The following is a 21,340-nucleotide window of genomic DNA, read 5'->3' on the forward strand; positions in this document are numbered from 1 at the left end:
TATTATTTTTACATACAAAAGTAGCTTTTAAGTGAGCATAATAACAAAACACATGCAAGAGCAAAGCTAAATTTCTGCTCAGCGTTGCATATTGCACAATTATCCAGAGCACAGGGCAAGAGGTATAAAATATTTGTAATTGGGGTGGTGGAGAATTCCTGTTTGGTAGCATTTAGTGGAGATTTCAGTGACTGTGGCCATGCCATATTGGAGATGGCCAGGCTGAAGGAATTAGTTCTCCTTGTTTCCTAATCTTGCCTGAATGTGGTGCTTTCTGTAGGGCTGGTATGGATTTACACCGACTTAACCGAGAGGGGCTCCAAGCTCACACTGCCTAGCTAAGCAATTCACCGTGCAGAGATGTCATCAAATCCTGCAGCGAAGGGGGTGGAAACCTTGCCTTCCCTTTTATCAGTTTCCAGCGTATGCATACTTTGCTGTGTGTTTCCGTGTTGTGCAAAGCTTTAGGGATGATTCGCACGCAGCGGTCGCATGCAGGCAGGGAGGGACCAGGAGCTTGTTGCAGTTCAGAGTGTGTCCCTGTCTGAACGTCTGGGTGCTGCTGAGGTCCCTCAGGTGCTCGTGGCTGCAGCACCCGGGGAGCTGCCTGCCAGCCCTGCAGGCAAAAGATATTCCTTGCATCTCACGCTCAAGATTTTTTCAGAGAAGGGGTTGCTATGCAGCCTTGTTTATTCCTGGTATGTGACACTGTTTGCCTGCTGAGCTTGTACACCTGGAAGGGGGAGCCTGCTGTCCTCCAGGAGAAGGGATCCGGCTTGACAAATGGCCGTCCCTGCTTCCAGGGAGCAGGGAAAATCCTGGAGCAGAAGAAATCCACATTCTCTTGTGGGAGGCAACCCACAGTGGAGCTTTACCGCTCCTGGGGGGATTACAAGCTTAACAACGTGGAGCTAGATTTCCTAAGTGAAGGACACGCGTGTTTGTGAAGGAGGTTGGTGGACAGCCCTGTCTCGCGCGCTGTTGCTTTCTCAGCAAGGTGGTGCTGTGGCGGGGGCTGGCAGGAGCCAGGCAGAGGGATTGCTTTTACTGTGCTCTGGTGGAGGTTGCCTAGTGCAAGCTTCTCTCCCAGGAGGCATAAAAAAATCTGGGAGAAAGATTTGATGATTTTTCCCTTTAACTTTCTCTTTTTGAAAAGTTGTCTCAAAAAGTCTTAAAGCCACACAAGGGAAGCTTCTGTTGGGTGCCTCCAGCTGTGTGCCAGAGAGGTTGGGTGTCATTGCAAAGAGACACGGTTCTGGGAGGTATGGAAGAAGAGCAATGCTTGGGGTGGCAGATGAAGGAGGTGAGAGGAGGACAGGTGGAAGCTGCGGAGCAAACGGGGTGGTCTGTTGACAGGGAAGCTCTTCTTCATAAGAAGAGCAACAACCTGGCCTCTGCCGTGCTGTCCTCAGGATGCCTGAGCTCTCTTTGCCACTGTGTGTGGGCAAATGGGCAAGTCCCCACTCAGCTCTTGCTCAAACTCCCCTTGCTCTGACTGGGGTGAAAAATCAAAAAATGCACCTTTGGTTCTTCCTGGGCTCACATTGTTATTTTACAGGTAGAAACAAGGAAGATCGAACTCAAAACAACTTTCTGAATTGGCCCCTGCTGAGGTTTTGGTCAGTGTGATATGGCTCCTAGGGGTGTTGATTCATCCCTGCAGGATGATAATCAAGTCTGCTTTTGCCAATGGTTTAAATTGCTGCGTTTCACTAAGTTTAACATTAGCACCTCACTCCAAAGGATGTGGGGGACAAGTGGAATCATTTTACTCCAAGCAAAGAGAGGAGAAACAAACTTTAGTGAGCTCACGGGCTCTCTGATACATAAATTCCTAGTCTCAAAGCAATATCACTCTGAGGAACAAACGTGCCTCCAGGTTAGTTCTGTTTTCAGAAACTAAAAGTATGAATGTCTGAAAATTTGATCTGGGAAATACAGAGGAGGGTGAGGAGGGAAAATCCACAGTATAACACATCTTTAATTCTTTTTGGGGTGCGGAGATGTCAGCCTGCCACAGCAGTAGAGGGAGGACAAACCAAACTCTCTGAAGGACTGAGATATAGGGGCTCTGCTCATTATCAGAGGTGTTTGCTGGTTACTTTCCCCTCTGTTTCTCTTTTTCTATCTCCAGAGAGAATGCTTTTGCTTCACTTTTTTTTTTTTTTTTTTTTTCCCCATTCCCTTTCTTCCTGGTAATATCCATGCTCCCTCACCCCTAACAATTTAGCGAGCTGGGTCTCTGCTGCAGAGACCATTGCTGTAAAGACAATGGTAACAGCTTGTATTTGCGTAATATCTGTCACCCCAGGGCCTTTTAGAGCTTTGCAAAGCTTCCAAGCATCATTTGCATTTTTCAGTTGGAGATATTGACCTGTAAGAAACTAGATTTATTCAAAATCTGTGGCCTGCAGAGGTCACATTTATACGCTCCTAACATTTTTCTGACCTTAAGATTTATATTTCTATTTCTCTGCAGGCCAGGCAATGAATCGGCAGCAGAGCTAGCCCTGCTTCTGCAGTCTTCCGCTTTTCATGCTGTTCCTCAGCTTTGTTCACTTTCAGTTTTGGAAATGATGGCAGTTGGGAAATGTGGTATTTTCTGTCGGGTCAGTGAGCCAAACCATTGCAAGGTTTCGTCACCCAGCTCTACTGTGTTGCACGTTCATATCTGGCAGCTCTTTCTTGTCCCCCTCCCTGTAAGCATTGCAGGTTGTTGCAGTGACAGCCCATTATTCCTTTACCTCTTAGTGGCCTCCAGCTCACCCAAGGTAGATGCTGCCAGCTGGTAGGTATTGGAAAAGAGGCGTTTGTCCACCATGACTGAAGGTCCTGCACTGGGTCCTCTGGGCACCACAGTGTGGGGCTCTGAGTGGTGGGTCTGATGCCCCCGTGTTTAGCAGGAATCATCCCGTTGGATGCTTGGGTACTCTAGGGATTGAAATGCCTGTGGAGTTAGGTGATGCCTTGTAGGTTAGGTGAATGGAGGCTTTAAATATTACAGTGGTGTTTGAATGGTGGAATTAAGCCCTGAACAAGACAGAGGTGCTTAAATACTGTAAAGCGCTACATACAGTACTGGGACTTCAGTGGAATAGATATAAGAGGAATAAAATGGACAATTAAACTGGTCTTGTTAGAGGGTATGCTCCTGCTTTTGCATATCAGCTTTGCACCTTGTGCTCCCAATGCCTCTTACTCATAATGAAAAGTTTCCATACAAAACTCAGATCCCATGTCGCAGCTGAATGAAATTGCTTCAGATCATTGAGAATTTCCCTGCCTGATGATTACACAGGAACAGGACAGAGCCCTTAAGATGCTCACTTGCAGATATCTTGAATTTATGCAGCTGTTTGTGGAAACTTGCTGTAGTCAAAGTGCATGGAGTTTGTTGGTGCCTTTATGAAGGATGTGTGGACCAGTATGTAGGGCCCTACCAGAAGAAAACTACTGGCCAGGGAACTTGTTTTAGTAGCCCTCTGGGATGACTTCACACAGGAGTATGGGGTGGGAGACCCATCTCCCCTAGGCAGCTAAGAGGAAGGCATTGAGGGAGATGAGCCTGATATTCCTAAGGAAAATGCCTTTAAAAGAAACCAGCGTGAGCTGAAAAACCGCCAGCCTAACATTTCAAGACATGGGCCACTAGTTGAACTTAAGTTGAGGACATAATAGTACAAAGTGCTGATTGTGACTGCTTCTGTACCTACGTGTATATTGAGTGTTGGGCATCTAGAGCCTTTCCTAGAGCCCTTCATGCCAGAAATCCTATGTCCACCTGTGTGCCTGCGCTCAGAAGAGAAGCATCAGCTGACTGTTGCATGCTTTTCCCAGCACTGGTGCCCACAGCATTACTGCTGTCAGCTAATTAGTGTTCATACAGCATTAGTACCTGGTGGCCCCTCAGGGTGAGGATGTCTCTGCATGAGGTGCGCTACAAACCCCTGCATGGGCTCAGGATCTTGCGGTTTCAGGGTCTTCTTTGAAGTACCTCAATAAGGAGAGGAAACCTTTCAATGCTTTTGGTTGAGGCTGGGTTATGCTCAAGGCAAAGGTGCGTCAAAGGTGCGTCAGTGTACTTGGCTCCTTCTCATCTCATTGTGTTCAGTAGTCACAGGAGCCCATAGAGCGATCGATCACACACCTTTGGAGAACGACCGCCCTTGACCACAGCTCCAACAGAGACCGTCGCAGTGCTCAGTGGGAACAAACTTGTGTACAGTACTCAAATAACCGTGGTGTCCAGCACAACTCCTCATTAGAGCTGGAATGAGGGATTGTTCAAGTGCTTTTTGAAGGAGCTAATGAGGTTTGGCATTCAGATCAGCTTATCCCTAACTCTTGATTTGCTGCCCTGGGTAAGCTGCTGCTTGTGGTAACTCTTGTTTCATGGTTGAGCAGCCCTGCTCTACTGAGAAGCAGCCGTTGCAGGCCTTTTGATAGGGACATTCAACTTTTAAGATCTTCCACATGAAAGCTGAGGGCAGAACTTGTAAAAAGAGCATCATGTGGGTGATGTTCTTTTGTCATGCACAGTAAATATCTGAGCTAACAGGTTTGCTGATTCAGAAATTCCTCAAAGCAGTTAAGTTCGATGGTAAGAGAAAACAGATTGTGTGTAATCACACTTGGATCATTGTGTGAAAAGATACAGGAGCAATTCCTGTGAGCTTGTGTGTCTAACCTAAGTGGCTTTGACACCAAGAATTTAGAAAAGCGGGAGGAGATGCAATTAGTATCACAGGGATCTGCCTTGTGATTATCCCACAGGCCTGGGGAAACTGCTGAGGTCCACTGGGTGATGGCTTTTTTACTCTACGTAAAAACTTAATGCTACAGATGCATTATAGCCCTGTAAGCCGAAATCCACTGGACAAAAAAAAACCAAACAACTGTCATCGCTCCAATTTCATTTTATCCTCACAACAAGCCTCTGGCTGTTAAGAATACTGAGTTCAACCTCCATAGCGGCTCCAATCCTGATGGGCTCTGTAGGGTTGTTGGCACCAGCATGTTTCACGTAATGCTATTGTATGTTTCCTGCACTGGGAATCCAGCAAAGAAAATAGCTTGTTAGTTGGGAAAGAAAGTAAGGATAGCATTAAATAATCTCCGTTTTCATTTACTGGGTGCTAATGATCCAAGGAAGCTGAAAATCCCAGAGGATGCGTTTCCTTTTGATTAACCCAGCAGAAGGATGACAAGGAGTACAGTTACTGTCTACTGAAACATCACCAGGGTTCGGAGCTGTTCAAATGCAGCTGTGTTCCTTCTTTTTCCTCTTCAGAAAGCCATTTTATAACGCTTTTTTCACTCTGCCACTGTTCTCCTCCGTACGGACAATGGCAGCAGCTCGTTTTCCATGCTCCTATCAGCAGTGGCAGGAGGTGAATCTTGCACACCCCGCGCTTCCCCCAGGCTGCGGGCAAATTGCTCTGCCATTATCATTCTGGTTACAGTGGTTTCGGTGCAAGGGAGAAAGGGATAGCGCTACATACCTGTACATTTGGGGTTTTCTATATCACGTAGCTGGCCTGAATTAGGAGATCTGCCCTGAATTTTGGCAATTAAGCCTTTGGGGGCCATGGAGGTACCATAAGTAATGCCTTTCCTAATTACAATTTATAGCATGCTAGCATTTAGGTAGGACAGCCTGACAGAGGAACAAAACTGAGGCATGGAGAGCCTGGCTCTGTGTTACAGGGTAAGTCAGTTGCAGAGGCAGTCTTCTATTTTAGCTACAGGATACACTCATTTCTGGTACTTACTGCTTTCTCTTGGGCATTTTTAGTACCTTAAGCAATGGGGCATGCTCAGCTTCATTTAGGAGGTGATTTTAACCAGCCGAAGTCACCACTGGCATATTTCTTAGATATTCATCCTATGCAATAAGAAAATATACCTTAATCTTTGCTTTATGTCCTAGTCCCACTCACAATGATACCTCTGTTCCTTGTTTTAAAGTGCACAGTCCAAATAGACCTACTTCTGTAACTTTAACACTATTTAGTAACTTTAACACTATTTAGTGCCTGCCTTTCATTAAAATGGGAATTACGCTCTAAAACCACTCTAAGGACCTTCATTCCTTGGCCTTAAGCTGTCTCTGAATTTATCTAGACTACCAAAAAATGTGAAAGCCAGAAGTGGGTTAACTGCCTCAGCTAAGTCCGGCCTTTCTGAAATCACTTGCTTTATTCCAGATGAATGCTTTGACAGTTTTTGAGCAGAGTTGAATCTCTTGGGCAGGGGGTGGAGCACTACAGGGCCTTGCTGCAATATGAACAATTTCTATTGAAATTTGCTTGAGGATACCATTTATCTGATTGTGAGTTTTCATTGATAGTAGGACATCTAAAGTCCTTGTACAGGCATTCTTTGTTGTTTGTTTTAAGCTTACAGAACACATTAATAGGGACCAGCCTTTGCTTCTTCCATTGAGTGCAGAGGCATTTTTCCTTCTGTAATAATTTATCTGAACTCTGTCCATGATTGATCCTTCTGGCTGCACCTAGCTTCCATGCGATAGTTGTTCTGTTTGCAGAGATTTGGAGGCACGTATGAGCGGATTTTCAAAAGCAGTTCACATCCTTCCGTACTCTATACTATAATGCAGGCAATTTAGCTCCAACAGCTGTTGTTTCAACTGCTTTTCTCCTTCCTTTCCCAATGGGTGGCAAATTTGGAAGTATTTGGCTTGTGGTTTGAGTTGTGTCTCAGAATTACTCATGGATGTGTCATAAAATCTTATCTACCCCCTTCTACAGAAACGTCTTGCAGACTGGTGGGAAGTTCTAGAGGTAGGGGTCACACAACAATCTCCAGTATCGTTAGCCCTGTGCCTCCCCTTAAATCCGGGTACGTTTGTGTTAAAAAGGAGCAAACTATTCTACCCCCCATTTTTTCTCTTGTTCTTGGGGCAAGTCCAGTGTGACACTACAGCTCTTTGTTATCAAACGTGTGAAACAATGCTCCTGCTGCAGTGGCAGTGCTGAGTTCAGTGGGAACAACTCCACTGTGTCCAACAGCAGCGGGTGCAGTGAGAGACTTGCCTCTGCAGCTGTGGGGCATCCAGCCATGGGGAAAGCAGCTGCTGGGGTGCAGTTACGTTTCCCCCGTAACTGCAAGGCTGCCAACAGCAGTCTTCCTCCAGCATTTGGACTTTCTGGCCATGATTTTCACAGACTGTAGAAAATGCATAGCTTGGATATATTTTTATGTTGTACTAACACCACCTGACTTGAGCAGTTTCCCATGCAGGAACCCCTATAGGCAGGGCAGTGCCAGGAATCGGTGACTAAGTGCTGCGGCCCAGTCGCTGTCTACTGTGGGAGCATTCCCGAATTCGAACCCAGATACACAGCTCTGCAAGATGGAAGCGTTGCTTCAAACTTGCAGTTTTGTGGCAGCAGTTGGACCACTGAAGAAGAAGGTGAGGATGGAAAGGGGTTGAATATGCAACGGTGGCCTCACTCAAATGAAAAAAAAATAATAAAAATTCATGGAGAAATGGTCCTTGGAGGTCAGTTCTCATGTGCTGTCTCTGTGTCAGAGTAGGTGACTAACAAGAGAGCTGCAGATGATGCTGTTGTACTCCAGCGGTGTGCATGGCATCACATCTCTCATAGTTCATTATGCTTCCTCCTTTATCAGCAGAAGCCAAATCACTACTACTGCTAGCCAGGACAGGGACTGTGGCTCAACTGGCCATAAATCAGGCATGGTAATGAGATGTGAGTTCTGTTTCTATTCTTGCTATCAATGTGTGGTCTTGGTTATTAAATTCCTAGTGCTTCCTCTGCTTGCCCATCAGGTCTGACCTTGAGGATGGGATGGTGCTGTAGAAGCTCTGGCAAGGTCTGCATGCTTGCTGAGATGTTTTTATGCATTTCAGAAATACCAGTAGCACCATGTGGGTCTTTACTGGTAGTCTTTACAGAAACCAAGGCCTGAAATGGGAATATTTTTTTTTTTCCCCTCTTACCAGCGGGCCTTCAACCTCTCTCTCCTGGCTTGCTAGCTCAGTGCTGTTCAGAAGAATTAAACTGATGCTAGTTTTATGAAAAATAAAACCAAACTGATATTATGAATGATTAAAAAAACCTTGAATGCCTCACTCATTAGATGGGTTGATTGTAAAGGTATGAGGTCAACTAACTCACTTCTTCCTTTTTACCTGATCTACAGCTTCTTTTCAGTCCATATTAACAACCCAGATGAAGAAGCAACTGAGTTTCTGGGATGGAGTTGTGAAATCTCCGTGCTCAAGGGCCAGCTCTTCCCTGGATGGCTGGGCCAGTCAAGATAGCGTGCACGACTTCAGTGCTGGGGATGGAGGTGATCTCTTCCACCTTTTTCACCAAGACTTGACTTGGGACTCCCAAGAGAGGGAGGTGAGCAGAGCCGCCCTGGAAACCATTCGGATAGAGAACAAGCTGAAGATGAGGAGGATGTCTGACAGTCTGTTAGCCTCGCAGAGAGGTAAGGCTGGAGCCTGCTCGCCCTTGTGTGGGAAGAAGGGTCTTTTCCCAGCCTAGAGAGCTAACGCACATCCCCAGTGAACAGTTCTCCCCTGTATTTGCACCCCTGCAATAACCTTCCCTGCTTCAGTCCCCTGCGTTAGCCCTCCTGTTGCTGTAGGGATTTACAACTGTGGGGCAGGGAGAGGAGCCGGGAGGAATAAGCCAGGCTTATTTTGGGTAACCACAGGTCCATGGGCTCCCTGTTGTCTGATGGAAGCCCAGAGGACCAGGGTGTTCCTCTGGTGGCTCTGTGGAAGTGGGTAAGTGTTGTCTTCTGGCCTGCTTCAAGTGTCTGCCAGAATGAGCGTGTTTCCCTGTGCAGTTATTTAGAAGTCTGCAAGAAATCTGTCCAATGAAATATCTAGCTTCAGGTGCTTTAGGTTTGCAGTGCTGCTTCTATTATACTTTGTGTCTCTGCTTTGCAGGCCTGACTGACTGCAGTGACCCTAAGAGGGTTACTCTGAAGCCATTAATTTCCCGGTCAGCTTCCCAGAGGCTCCCAGTAATCTTCAAGCCTATGTCTCGCATCCAGAATGGCCTTCCTTCCTCACAGCCCAGGAGGATGAACAACGGAGAGCAGGAGCATGAGGAAGATGGCACAGGCTGTGATGAGATTGATGGGAATAACAAGGAGCTGAAGTCAGAGGGAAAAGAATATAAAGTAAGGAAACTAAGCTAATCACATGTAGTGGATCCACAATTTATTTCCTGTAGGCAGAGCTCTGAAATCTTCTTTCTCTGTGGTGAAAGCCCAGGGAATCATAGAATCATAGAATCATTTAGGTTGGAAAAGACCCTTGAGATCATCAAGTCCAACCATCATCTCCACTCTACAAAGTTCTCCCCTACACCATATCCCCTAACACCACATCTAAACGAGTCTTAAACACATCCAGGGATGGTGACTCCACCACCTCCCTGGGCAGCCTATTCCAGTGGCTGACCACTCTTCCTGTGAAGAATTTTTTCCTAATGTCCAGCCTAAACCTACCCTGCTGCAGCTTGAAGCCATTCCCTCTTGTTCTATCGCTAATTACCTGTGAGAAGAGACCAGCACCAGCCTCTCTACAATGGCCTTTCAAGTAGTTGTAGAGAGCGATGAGGTCTCCCCTCAGCCTCCTCTTCCTCAAACTGAACAGTCCCAGCTCCTTCAATCGCTCCTCATAAGATTTATTCCCCAGGCCCTTCACCAGCTTCATTGCCCTCCTCTGCACTCGCTCCAGCACCTCGATATCTCTCTCATATTGAGGTGCCCAAAACTGGGCACAATACTCAAGGTGTGGCCTCACCAGTGCTGAGTACAGGGGGACAATCACCTCCCTCCTTCTGCTGGTCACACTATTTCTAATACAAGCCAGGATGCCATCGGCTTTCTTGGCCACCTGGGCACACAGCTGGCTCATGTTCAGCCGCTTGTCAATTAGAACCCCCAGGTCCTTTTCTGCCAGGCAGCTCTCCAGCCACACTTCCCCAAGCCTGTACCGATGCGTGGGGTTGTTGTGGCCCAAGTGCAGGACCTGGCACTTGGCCTTGTTGAAGCTCATACTGTTAGCGTTGGCCCATTGGTCCAATCTATCCAAGTCTCTCTGTAGAGCCTCCCTATCCTCATGTAGATCAACACTGACGCTTAGCTTTGTGTCATCTGCAAACTTGCTGATGATACACTCCATGTCCTTATCAAGGTCATCACTAAAGATGTTAAACAGAAATGGTCCCAACACCGAGCCCTGAGGGACACCACTTGTGACCAGCTGGATTTAACTCCATTGACCACCACTCTTTGGGACCGCTCATCCAGCCAGTGCTTGATCCAGCAGATCGTATGCTCATGCAGGCCACGAGCCGCCAGTTTTTCCATGAGAATTCTATGGGGGACAGTGTCAAATGCTTTTCGAAATTCTAGGTAGACAATGTCCACAGCCTTTCCCTCCACCAATAATCGGGTCATCTTGTCATAGAAGGAGATCAGGTTCATCAGGCAGGACCTGCCTTTCCTAAACCCATGCTGAGCCAAGGAAGAGCTCAGCTGGACATTGCGCTTCACGTTGTCTTTGCAACATGCATGCTGCAGACTTCATGTCCTCGGCGTATATCAATAGGAGAAGAACTCTTTAAGTAGTTTCTGTGCTCTCTAGTGACTCCTGCTGTGTTTTATGACTGAGAAAACACCAGCAATGGGTCAGAGCAGCTAAATGTGTCTAATCTGGTCAAGCGTATCCTTCTACAGTTAGTAAAATACATGTATCTGTGGACTATCTCTACACTGTCTACTGTTGCAGACACACCGGTGTCTTGGTGGCTTTTTATATCAGCTCTGTCTGGTTTAGATGGAAGAAAGTTGTTTGTTGGAGCAGTTTGTCCTGAAAGCTCAACTTCAGGTTGTCCCAGCTTTTGAGTTGTACGGCCATGTCTTTCTGCACAGTTATCTCTAATAATAATTTCTGGAGTTTATCAGCTTCTGTGCAGCTTCCTCCTCCCCCATGGGTCTGCCCAGGAATGCCAGTGATGGGAACGGTCAATTTTGGTCGTGAGCGGTAGAGTCCAGACCCCATCCACTCAATTGCCTTCGCAGGAAGCACAGAAGCCGCAGTTGTTTTGATTTTGCCATGGTGGGCAGGAGATGGCAGATGAATAATAGCTTTTGTAAACAGGATAACCAATCAAAGTGTACTTAATTTCACCCTTGCAGATACAGGGCCATATGTGTGCCTGACATTAACTCTGTTGGTTTCACTGGAGTTTGAATAGCTCTGACAAGAACAATGGGATACTAAGGAAGGGTGCATGTCTGCCCCCACTCCCTCCATCCCCCTTCCGAGCCATGGAATAAGGAACCTGAGGTAATTTCAGCAGGCAGAGAGACATTACATAGAGGAGCAGGCTCTGCTGAACTTCATAAATAACAGTGAGCCTGAGATGATGAATAGTATGGGAGCTAGAGAGCACTGAGCATCCAGAGAACACAGGAGCATCTGGGCCAAAAGGCTGGTGGGGGATCGTAGGAAGGGCGGAAGCAGAAAAAAATCATGGGCTTGAGAAAAGCAGGTTTTGTCAGCGAGTAAAATAACTTTGTGGGGACTTGCCGACGAGACCAGCTCCAGTGCAGGCAAGTCCATACTGGGGATGGGAATCGCGGCAAAAAAAGGCCATCAAGGCGCTCGTTTTTGGGGCTTTTTGAAGGCTGGAAAAGCGGCCAGCGCGGGCCTGTACCCGGCAGCTCCGGCGGGTGGTGACCGCTGAGGAGGCGCGGGGCCGAGCCAGCACCCCCGGCGGGAGATTTGAACGGGGCGTGAACGCGCCACCCGTCGCTCGCCGACAAACGTATTCCAGCGGCAGGTAAGTCGGTACTGGGGAAGGCAGTCGCGGCAAAAAAAGGCCGTCAAGGCGCTCGTTTTTGGGGCTTTTTGAAGGCTGGAAAAGCGGCCAGCGCGGGCCGGTACCCGGCAGCTCCGGCGGGTGGTGACTGCTGAGGCGCGGGGCCGAGCCAGCACCCCCGGCGGCAGATTTAAACGGGGCGTGAACGCGCCACCCGTCGCTCGCCGACAAAAGCGGCCTAACTGCAGGTAAGTCGGTACTGAGGAAGGGAATCGCGTCAAAAAAGGCCGGCAAGGGGCTCGTTTTTGGGGCTTTTCGAAGGCTGGAAAAGCGGCCAGCCCCGGCTGGTACCCGGCAGCTCCGGGGGCTGGTGGCAGCTGAGGAGGCGTGGGGCCGAGCCAGCAGCCAGCACCCCCGGCGGCAGGTCTAAACGAGGCGTAAATTCCCCTCCCGCCCCCCCATAAAAGAAGCCTTTCAGGAGCGCAGCGACCTGGTCGCTGGGCACTTGAGCACTTGAGTAAACAAGCGGTGAGTGGGCGTCGCCCCGGGCGTCGCCTGAGAGCACCAGGACAAGGGCAGTCATCCCACTCTCGAAGGGACTAAGGAGCTTAGCTATGGCTTCCACCCGGAAGAAGGTTGTGTGCTCAGCCTCAGCCAGAGAGCATGTGGGAACCCAGACAGAGCTCCCACAGAGACAGGCAGCCGTCCAGGTCACCGGCAATGGGAGGCAGCTATGAGAACTGCTGCATATGTTGCGAACAGGTAAATGATGTGCTCAGCCAGGTGGCAGAGCTGAGAGAGGAAGTTGAAAGGTTAGGAAGCATTAGGGAGGCCGAAGAAGAAACAGACTGATGGAGCCAGGCTTTACCCTCCTTGGTACGGAAAGAGGAGCACCTAAGCAGAGAGCAACCAGGATCAAGAGGCCCCTGTACCCTGCTCCTGACAGGCAAAAGCCTAAATGAAGGGAGTGAATGGAGGCAAGTTCATGGCCAGGGCAGTGGGCAAACCCTCTCCTTGCCCCCTCTGCCCCCTGCCCCAGTACCTCTGAACAACAGATATGAGGTACTGGATGAGGAAGGCCAGTCAAATGAGGATGTGGATGATGGGCAATCTACACTAGAGACATCTCCACAGTCAGAAAGGCTTACTGCCTGTATCATCACCACACCCACAAGGAAGAAAAGAAGGGTTGTAGTCATAGGTGACTCCATCCTGAGGGGAACTGAGGGTCCAATATGCTGGGAAGACCCTCCTCACAGGGAAGTCTGCTGTCTTCTTGGAGCCCGGGTTAAGGACATAACTAGGAAACTCCCTAGTTTGATACAGTCCTTGGACTATTACCCATTACTGATTTTCCACGTAGATGGAGATGAAGCTGCGACTTGCAGACCAAGAACAATCAAAGGGGACTTCAGGGCCTTGGGAAGGTTGGTAAAGGAGTCTGGGGCACAAGTTATTTTCTCCCCACTTCTTCCAGTTGCAGGCAGTGACACTGGAAGGAACAGACGCATCCAATCCATTAATACATGGCTCTGTGGCTGGTGTCACCACAATTTCAGTTTTTTTGACAGCGGGATGGCCTACACGGCACTGGGCTTATTGGCATCTAATGGGAAACACCCTTCTCAAAGGGGAAGAGGGTCTTTGCCTGAGAGATTGTGGGCCTAATCGACAGAGCTTTAAACTAGATGCGAAGAGCACAAGAGCTCTCGATCCCCAGGTGTAAGAAATCAGCACAGCTGAGCTGGGACCTGCTGGTCAAACTAAAAGGCAAGAAGGAACTGCACAGGAAGTTCAAGCAGCATCAGGTGTCCTGGGAAGAGTATAGGGGATGCTGCCCGGGTATGTAGGGACGAGCTTAGGAAGGCCAAGGTGCAGCTGGAGCCGAAATTGGCAAGGGATGCTAAGAATAACAAGAAGGGCTTCTATAGGTACGTCAACTAGAAAAGGAAGGTCAAAGAAAGCATGCCCTCCCTGATGACTGAGAATGGCAAACTGGTAACAACAGATCAGAAGGCTGAGGTTCTGAACAATTTTTTTTCCTCGTTCTTTACTGCCAGCCTCTCTCCTCACACCTCCTGTAGAATGACCTCAAGACGGGGACCTGTGGGACAAAGTCCCTCCCACTATAAGTGAAGACAAGGTTTATGACCACCTGAGGAACCTGAACATACAGAAGTCTATGGGATTTGATGAGATGCACCCCAGAGTCCTGAGGGAATTGGCTGATGTAGTTGCTAAGCCACTCTCCATGATATTTGAAAAGTCATGGCAGTCAGGTGAAGTCCCTGCTGACTGGAAAAAGGGACGCATCACACCCATTTTTAAAAAGGGTAGAAAGGAGGACCCTGGGAACTACTGCCCTGTCAGCCTCACCTCTGTGCCTGGGAAGATCATGGAACAGATCCTCCTAGAAGCTATGCTAAGGCACATGGAAGACAGGGAGGTGATATGAGACAGGCAGCATGGCTTCACCAGGGGCAAGTCCTGCCTGACCAACCTAGTGGCTTTCTACAGTGGAGTGACTGCATCAGTGGACAAGGGGAGAGCTATGGATATCATCTATCTGGACTTCTGCAAGGCCTTTGACATGGTCCCCCACAACATCCTTCTCTCAAAGTTGGAGAGATACGAATGTGATGAGTGGACTGTTTGGTGGATAAGGAACTGGCTGGATGGTCACATCCAGAGGGTGGTGTTCAATGGCTCAATGTCCAGATGGAGAGGGGTGACAAGTGGTGTCCCTCAGGGATCCATGCTGGGACCGGTGCTGTTCAACGTCTTCATCAATGACATTGGCAGTGGGATCAAGTGCACCCTCAGCAAGTTTGCTGATGACACTAAGCTGAGTGGTACGGTTGATGTGCCAGAGGGACAGGATGTCATCCAGAGGGACCTGGACAGGCTAGAGAGGTGGGCCTGAGCAAAACTTATGAAGTTCAACAATGCCAAGTGCAAGGCCCTACACTTGGGTTGGGACAACCCTTGTTATAAATACAGGCTGGGGCATGATGTGATAGAGAGCAGCCCTGCAGAAAAGGACTTGGGGGTACTTGTGGATGAAAAACTGGATGTGAGACAACAATGTGTGCTTGCAGCCCAGCAGGCCAATCACATCCTGGGCTGTATCAAAAGAACCGTGGCCAGCAGATCCAGAGAGGTGATTCTCCCCCTCTACTCTGCTCTCGTGAGACCCCACCTGGAGTACTGTGTCCAGCTCTGGAGCCCTCAGCACAAGAAGGACATGGACCTGTTGGAGCGGGTCCAGAGGAGGGCCACAAAGGTGATCCGAAAGCTGGAGAACCTCTCCTGTGAAGACAGGCTGAGACAGTTGGGGTTGTTCAGCCTGGAGAAGAGAAGGCGCCGGGGAGACCTTATAGTGGCCTTCCAGTACCTGAAGGGAGCCTATAAGAAAGCTGGGGAGGGGCTGTTTGCAAGGGTATGTAGAGATCGGATGAGGGGCAATGGTTTTAAACTAGAGCAGGGCAGGCTTAGATTAGACATTAGGATGAAGTTCTTTACAATGAGGGTGATGAGACACTGGAACAGGTTGACCAGACAAGTGGTGGAGGCCCCATCCCTGGAGACATTCAAGGCCAGGCTTGATGAGGCTCTGAGCAACCTGATCTAGTTAAAGATGTCCCTGCTTACTGCAGGGAGGTTGGACTAGATGGCCTTTAAAGGTCCCTTCCAGCCCAACACATTCTATGGTTCTATGACTTGGCTGGAGTTAGCAATGGCTGGTAGGCACTTTAGGGGTGGTGGGAGGATCGTGATCTAAACCCATTCCTGTACCATCAGAAAGGCTAACAGAGGCAACAGGACCCCAGAACATCCTTATGACAAGCAGATAGATGCCAGGTGGGAACATAGCCACTGCCAGAGGTGAACGTGGGGAATGAGTTGGCAAGTGTGGGACACAGTCTCTCCCTCACCACTTCCCTTTCCATTGCCCATCCTAGGCCAAGCTGCTCCATCAGTTTGACTTTTCTTTTTCTGCCAAGACCTAGGTAAGAGCATGGCTAAACTTCTTGTGGCATCAAGGGGGAAGGCTGGATACTAGAGCTGAGCACTGTGTTCTGCCATTTCCAGGCTTCCCTACAGCCCTTGTGTTGCAGTGATGAGGATGGCAAGAAGTCACTGGGTGTATCTTTGATCCCCCCTATACCGAAGTCAGCGAGACCATCTGATGGGGTTCCGGGCAGTGCTGCAGCGCCTCTCCCAAGCTCTCAGCAGCTGGTTTTCCAAGAGGCCCTGAGGATGAGGTAAGCCAAGGTGTCTGTTTCTCCAATAAGCCCTTTACCTCACACATCTTGTGAGGTTATTCTCTGCAGTCATATCTCTGATATATTTATGCAAACTTCTGTGCATTCACCATTTTGCTTATCTATGATGATCCAGCATGATGTCAAAACCAACATCATACACTCTAAGAGGGAGGAGGAGAAGGCAGGACTTAAGAGGACCTTAAAAGCAGGTTCTCTGCTGGACTCTGATACTGATTCACTCTGTAATCTTTGTGGTGCCATTTGGGAACTCTATTGCATGGCTCCGAATACAGCATCTGGTTTTGTGTGTGATCTTTGACTGCCAATATCTGTACCTGCAAGAATATGTTAGGGCAAATATTGGCTATTGCAGAGCTGTCTGCTGTAAATGTCAGTCATAACTTCTCTGTGTCTGGGCTTTCATTGTGAAATGAAAGCCCAGATAAATCTCTGTTTCTAGATGTCTAATCCTATAGATGTGTAATATTCACATATGGTTTTAAGGTCAAAGGGGGCAAGGTGCTAGAGAACAGTTACAGGGCTGTAACTGATGGAAAGATATTTGCTTGGATATGCATGGGGAAATCTAGCTGTCAACCTTATCCTAGTTACAACAGTAAATAAGGAGCCATAGAAATATAGTTCCAATTTAGAAGCTTCAGCATGGCTTTTAAAGTGCAAACAGAATATATTTACCTACCAGTTGAGTTGGAAAAACCCTTTTTCTTCTTGAAAGAGCAGGGAGGTGTAGTATTATTCTCAGGAGACATCAGTGATATTACCATGTGTAACAAGATACAAGATACTGTCATCAGTTTAAGACATGGCCAGCCAAAGTTAGGATCTGCAGCAGTATAAAGGTATCTGCCCTCGATACAGACTTATGACTTGCTTAACATCTCTTGCTGATTCAGAAAAGATGCAGGTAACAATGAGAGACACTTTGGAGAGTGTTTCTCCAAAATGAGAGACAGCAGAATTGGATATTTAAGGCCCAAATTGAAGAATGGCTCCTGTGTTTCAGCTGGAGCTTGATGAGCTGTGTGTGACTCCAGCAACTGAAAGTTTAATGGCAATTAATCAGCTTTGCATATTGTTGGTTTTATGGGTTGCATTTCCTCCTTCATCGGAACTACCCTGCTAAGAGAGTTTGCCTCCTTTAATGCTACGCCCCTTCTCTTTCTGTCTCCTGATATATTCTTTTATCCTCAATTTTCTTAAGGCCAAGATCGGGCAGCGGAAGTGAAAAGAAGACGCCTGAATGTCTAGGTAGGTACAGGGCATGGCTGCCCTAAAATGAACATAGGAATCCTGACTCATGGTTAGCACTGTGAAAGTTTGGTGGAAAACCATCCTGTAACTTTTTTCAGTTCCTTGATGTGCTCACACGGCTCCCCCCAGAGCCCAGTCACTGGGAAATGTGCTTTGTTGATCCAGTGAAAATGACTCCAGCATGGGCTTTTGAATGGCAGGAGCTGGAGGGGTACCTTGGGGCCCTGGAAATGCACAGCAGGAAAAGAAAACGTTTCTCTACCTTATGCTTATACCTTTTATCTCCCTGCGTGTTCTCTCATGTCACAAAGGTCAGAGAAAAATGAGGTGTTTTGCATGAAATAAGAAATGTTCCCACTCCTTCCTCCTACACTTGAAGGACAAAACCTTCCCTTGGAGCAGTTTCTGAACCAAACCCCTTGAGATCTGAAGTTGATTCATCAACATTGCCTATTTTTGCACTGGGAGAAAAGTGAAACCTTGTGTGATAGGAAGCCCTTGTGAATTTTCCATTTATAGAGAATGAGACTTTAAAAAAAAAAGGATCCAGCCTATGCAGAATCTGAGCTTGCCATCTTCTTAAAGCACAAGCCTAAATTAAATGATGAGTAATGATCTGAGGTTTCCATTTTGCAACTCATTTACCTCAAACCACATATGCTAGATTTATGGTTACAAACCTCTCCCCCTACTCTATCTGCAAACTGAGGCTGGGGTTGCCTTCTCCCCTCTCCCTGCTTTGCATTATCACTAGCATTAAGGGTTCTGCAAGACAAGATGTGGTGTCTGGTGCATCTGTGCCAGCCAGTACTTTTAAGTTGAAAACCTCAACGACACTGTTGCTGTCCCTTTGCCACCTGTGGGTTTGTAGCAATAGGAGAGATGAGAATTTAACAAATAATTTTGCTGATGCAGAAAAAGGACTGAGATCCACTGGTCCCTCAGCTCAGTGTTAGTTCTGCTAAATAATGGGAATGTCCCATAGGAATGATTCCTTTATTGCTGATATGTGGCTAGGATGCTGAAATCAACTAGGGAGAAGTATTGCTGAGTAAGTAAGGTGACACTCTTGCTGGATACATTCTGGAGTAGAAATGAGCTATATCGTTAAACCATCTCTCTCTGTCTTTTATTATTGACCTGACTGTTCCACAGGGGGGGGAAATCCTGATTTAAGAAAGTTATTCCTTTTTTACTGCTTGGCTATCACATGATTTTATCATCTGTGAAGCTGTGTAAGGAATGATTAGTTCTCTGAGTTTTAACAGCTCTGTTGGAGAGTTTTTCAGAATGAGCTACACTGTGCTGTTCCCATTAAGAAAATCAGCCTTTAGTGAGGCTGCCCAGAAATTGTTCTGATCTGCTACAATTTAGAACGAAACCCCTTGGGGAAAATGAATTCTAGCTTCAAGAACACAATTCTGGTTTGGTAACACTCTAGCAATCCTAAGCTTTTCTTTAAATGCTCTCTAAAATATTCCAGCAAAGAGGAGAAAACGTTGATTCATACCTCTACAAAGTTGTGTAGCTATTAAAAAACAGGAGTTTTTTAGTAACTGGGAAAAAGAGAATGTTTACTAAAATCAAAATGCATAGGAACAGACAGGAACCTTTTTGGCAAGGGCAATCTCCATCTCTGCTCTTCTCTATCAAACACAGCTGCTCACCAGAAGCCAAGGACTGAGGCCTTTATCATACAGTAGGTTTGAGTCTGATGGCCAACAGAGCAATGTCATTTCTGCTGCCAGTGCGATATGGTAGTGCTCCATCTGTTTGGAGAGGCAATATGTTCCTAATTGTTTTCATACACAATCTATATCTGTGTCTTACCAGAGCTCCGGACTCCAGAACCTCTTTCTCCTGCTCTCCAGCATTGCGTTGGTGGCGTGAAGCCTGCTGGACATTTGTGTGAACCTTTGCCCCCATTAACACACCTCCCACTCATCCAGGCCAAGGAGACTGATCAACTTGTGAGATCTCACCTTCTGAGTGATGATGACTCGAAGGACAGCAATGGAAGGGTAAGGGCTAAGGATGGGGTTCCTTTCCAGTTGACTGTTCAGTGCTTAGCACAAAATGTCACTGAAAATCATGATCTTCGTCTCTTGGGGAGCAGATTATTTTGGGAATACATTTGACCGCTACCGAGAAAGTATTTTCACTGGTGCAGAACTCACTGATTGCGAGGTGGTGCTAAGGTTACGCGAGAAGCATTTTTTATGTATGAAGGCCAATGTAGAGCAGATCTGAATGGCAGAGCAAGTGACACATCAGTGAACATATGCAAAGTGCATGCTCAGAAGCAAATACTATAATGTTGAGTGTAAGCAAGGCTGCGAAATAAAATGGGAGATTTGCTTTTCCTTGGTTACCTTCCTTGTTGTATCTCATTCTCAGTTTTTCTATTCATTAAGACCAACGTTTCTCCAACTGGTTTTCACACGACTCCTTTCTTGGACTGCTGTATTCTGAGAGCAGCTGAGTCCTTCAGAAGCAAGGAAGTGAAAAGCAGCTGCAATTACTGGCCGTGGGTGTTAAGAAACAGCAAATTACCTCTCATTGCTAGTTATTGCAGAGGGTTTTTATTCCCCCTGGCCTGTAGGAACCGAACTGGCTGTTCACTGGTAATGTGAGCTCTTCATATGTCTTGGAGCACTCCTGTGACTCTTGGTGCAAGTGGGGCTTCCTGACATTGACTGAGAAACAGTATCTTGAACCAGTAGAAGGTTGTGGCAATGAAGTGTTACACATTACTGGGTGTTATTGCATGCCAAGGTGAGGAAAGGAGGAATTCTTCTGAAACTATTGGGATGTATATGGAGCTGCATTAAAGACAATGACTACCACTGTGTTCCTAATAAGGTGTTCTGTGTGGTTTGTGTATCTGTCTTTATGCTCAATAATGTATTTCTGTTGCAACTAGATCTGTGTTACCTTGTCCAAGTCAGCTCAGAAGAAAATACAGCAGAAGCGAATGAGAGAGATGGAGCTTTTGCATAGAGAGAGGGAGAAAGAGAGAGAAAAGGAAAAATCCTTGCAGTTTCCTACACTGAGTGTGGACCCTGAGGATGCAGCTGAAGAAAGTAAGTGGTTGCTATAGTTGTGGGCCTTTATGTTCACTTGCTTATTATTTGCAAAAGTGTTGCAAATGTCTATGAAATCAGACTGGAAGGCCATTACGCTCGCATCTGAGTGGAAGTTAGAATAGGATTTATTTCTGCTTTTCAAAGAAAAATACAGAGGCATGAATTGTCTTGCCCATGGCCCACACTGAGTCAGTCACAGAATATAACCTTCCACCCTTCTTCTGCAAAATCTTTCAGATTAGATAATTCTGTTTTGCAAACTACATTGACGCTTCAGACTTTTTAATCAAGAGTAGCCTCCGGGAAAGGTGAATGGGTGAGTCCAAAAGAATGCTTTTCAACCAAGGTGCAACCCAGAAGAAACAAAATTGAACTATTTCTAATTAAAACACAAAAGATCTTGCTCATGTGGTAGGACAGATTATCATGCTCACACCACTCCCTGCTGAGGAGCTTGGGTTGCAGAGCCGTGCTGGAGCCCTTAGCCAGTGCTTACGTTTTACGCACATGAGCAAGCAGCATTCCTGACTTAATTGCAGCTGACAGGCTCTGATTGTGCTGCTGCATGCCTACCATGAGTGCAGCCGCAGCAAATTTAAGAGTCAGCACTCAGCCCAAGGGCATCGCGCAAGGTTATCTGCTTTTTTTTCTTGCTATTATTTTGTGAAGTACTGGTGAGGAGTGCTGAGGTGGGAGCCCCAGAAATGTAACTTCCCTAGCCAGCCTCTGAAACAGGGAAGCAAACAAAAAGCAGTACTGAGTTTTCCTCATTTCTTAGGGAAAGCATCACTTCATTCTGTGATCACTATCCCACGTTAGTGTGCAACTCTTATGGCTGGAGATGTTTGGGACAACAAAAGGATGTTATCCAGCT

General features: G+C 47.2%; 1 protein-coding gene across 1 annotated transcript in view; it reads left to right on the top strand.

Moving 5' to 3' along the window:
• Positions 1-5,680: 5,680 nt before the first annotated feature.
• TOGARAM2 (TOG array regulator of axonemal microtubules 2) overlaps positions 5,681-21,340 on the top strand; it is a 35,701-nt gene continuing 20,041 nt past the window's right edge. The window contains exons 1-8 of the mRNA XM_063328496.1: positions 5,681-5,707; positions 7,276-7,435; positions 8,191-8,484; positions 8,951-9,186; positions 15,933-16,105; positions 17,331-17,377; positions 19,214-19,401; positions 20,304-20,463. Of these exons, the coding sequence (XP_063184566.1) occupies positions 5,681-5,707; positions 7,276-7,435; positions 8,191-8,484; positions 8,951-9,186; positions 15,933-16,105; positions 17,331-17,377; positions 19,214-19,401; positions 20,304-20,463 (1,285 nt within the window). The remainder of the gene's footprint in view (positions 5,708-7,275; positions 7,436-8,190; positions 8,485-8,950; positions 9,187-15,932; positions 16,106-17,330; positions 17,378-19,213; positions 19,402-20,303; positions 20,464-21,340) is intronic.

The sequence above is a fragment of the Chroicocephalus ridibundus genome, chromosome 3, assembly GCF_963924245.1.
Source record: "Chroicocephalus ridibundus chromosome 3, bChrRid1.1, whole genome shotgun sequence".
NCBI classification, from domain to species: domain Eukaryota; kingdom Metazoa; phylum Chordata; class Aves; order Charadriiformes; family Laridae; genus Chroicocephalus; species Chroicocephalus ridibundus.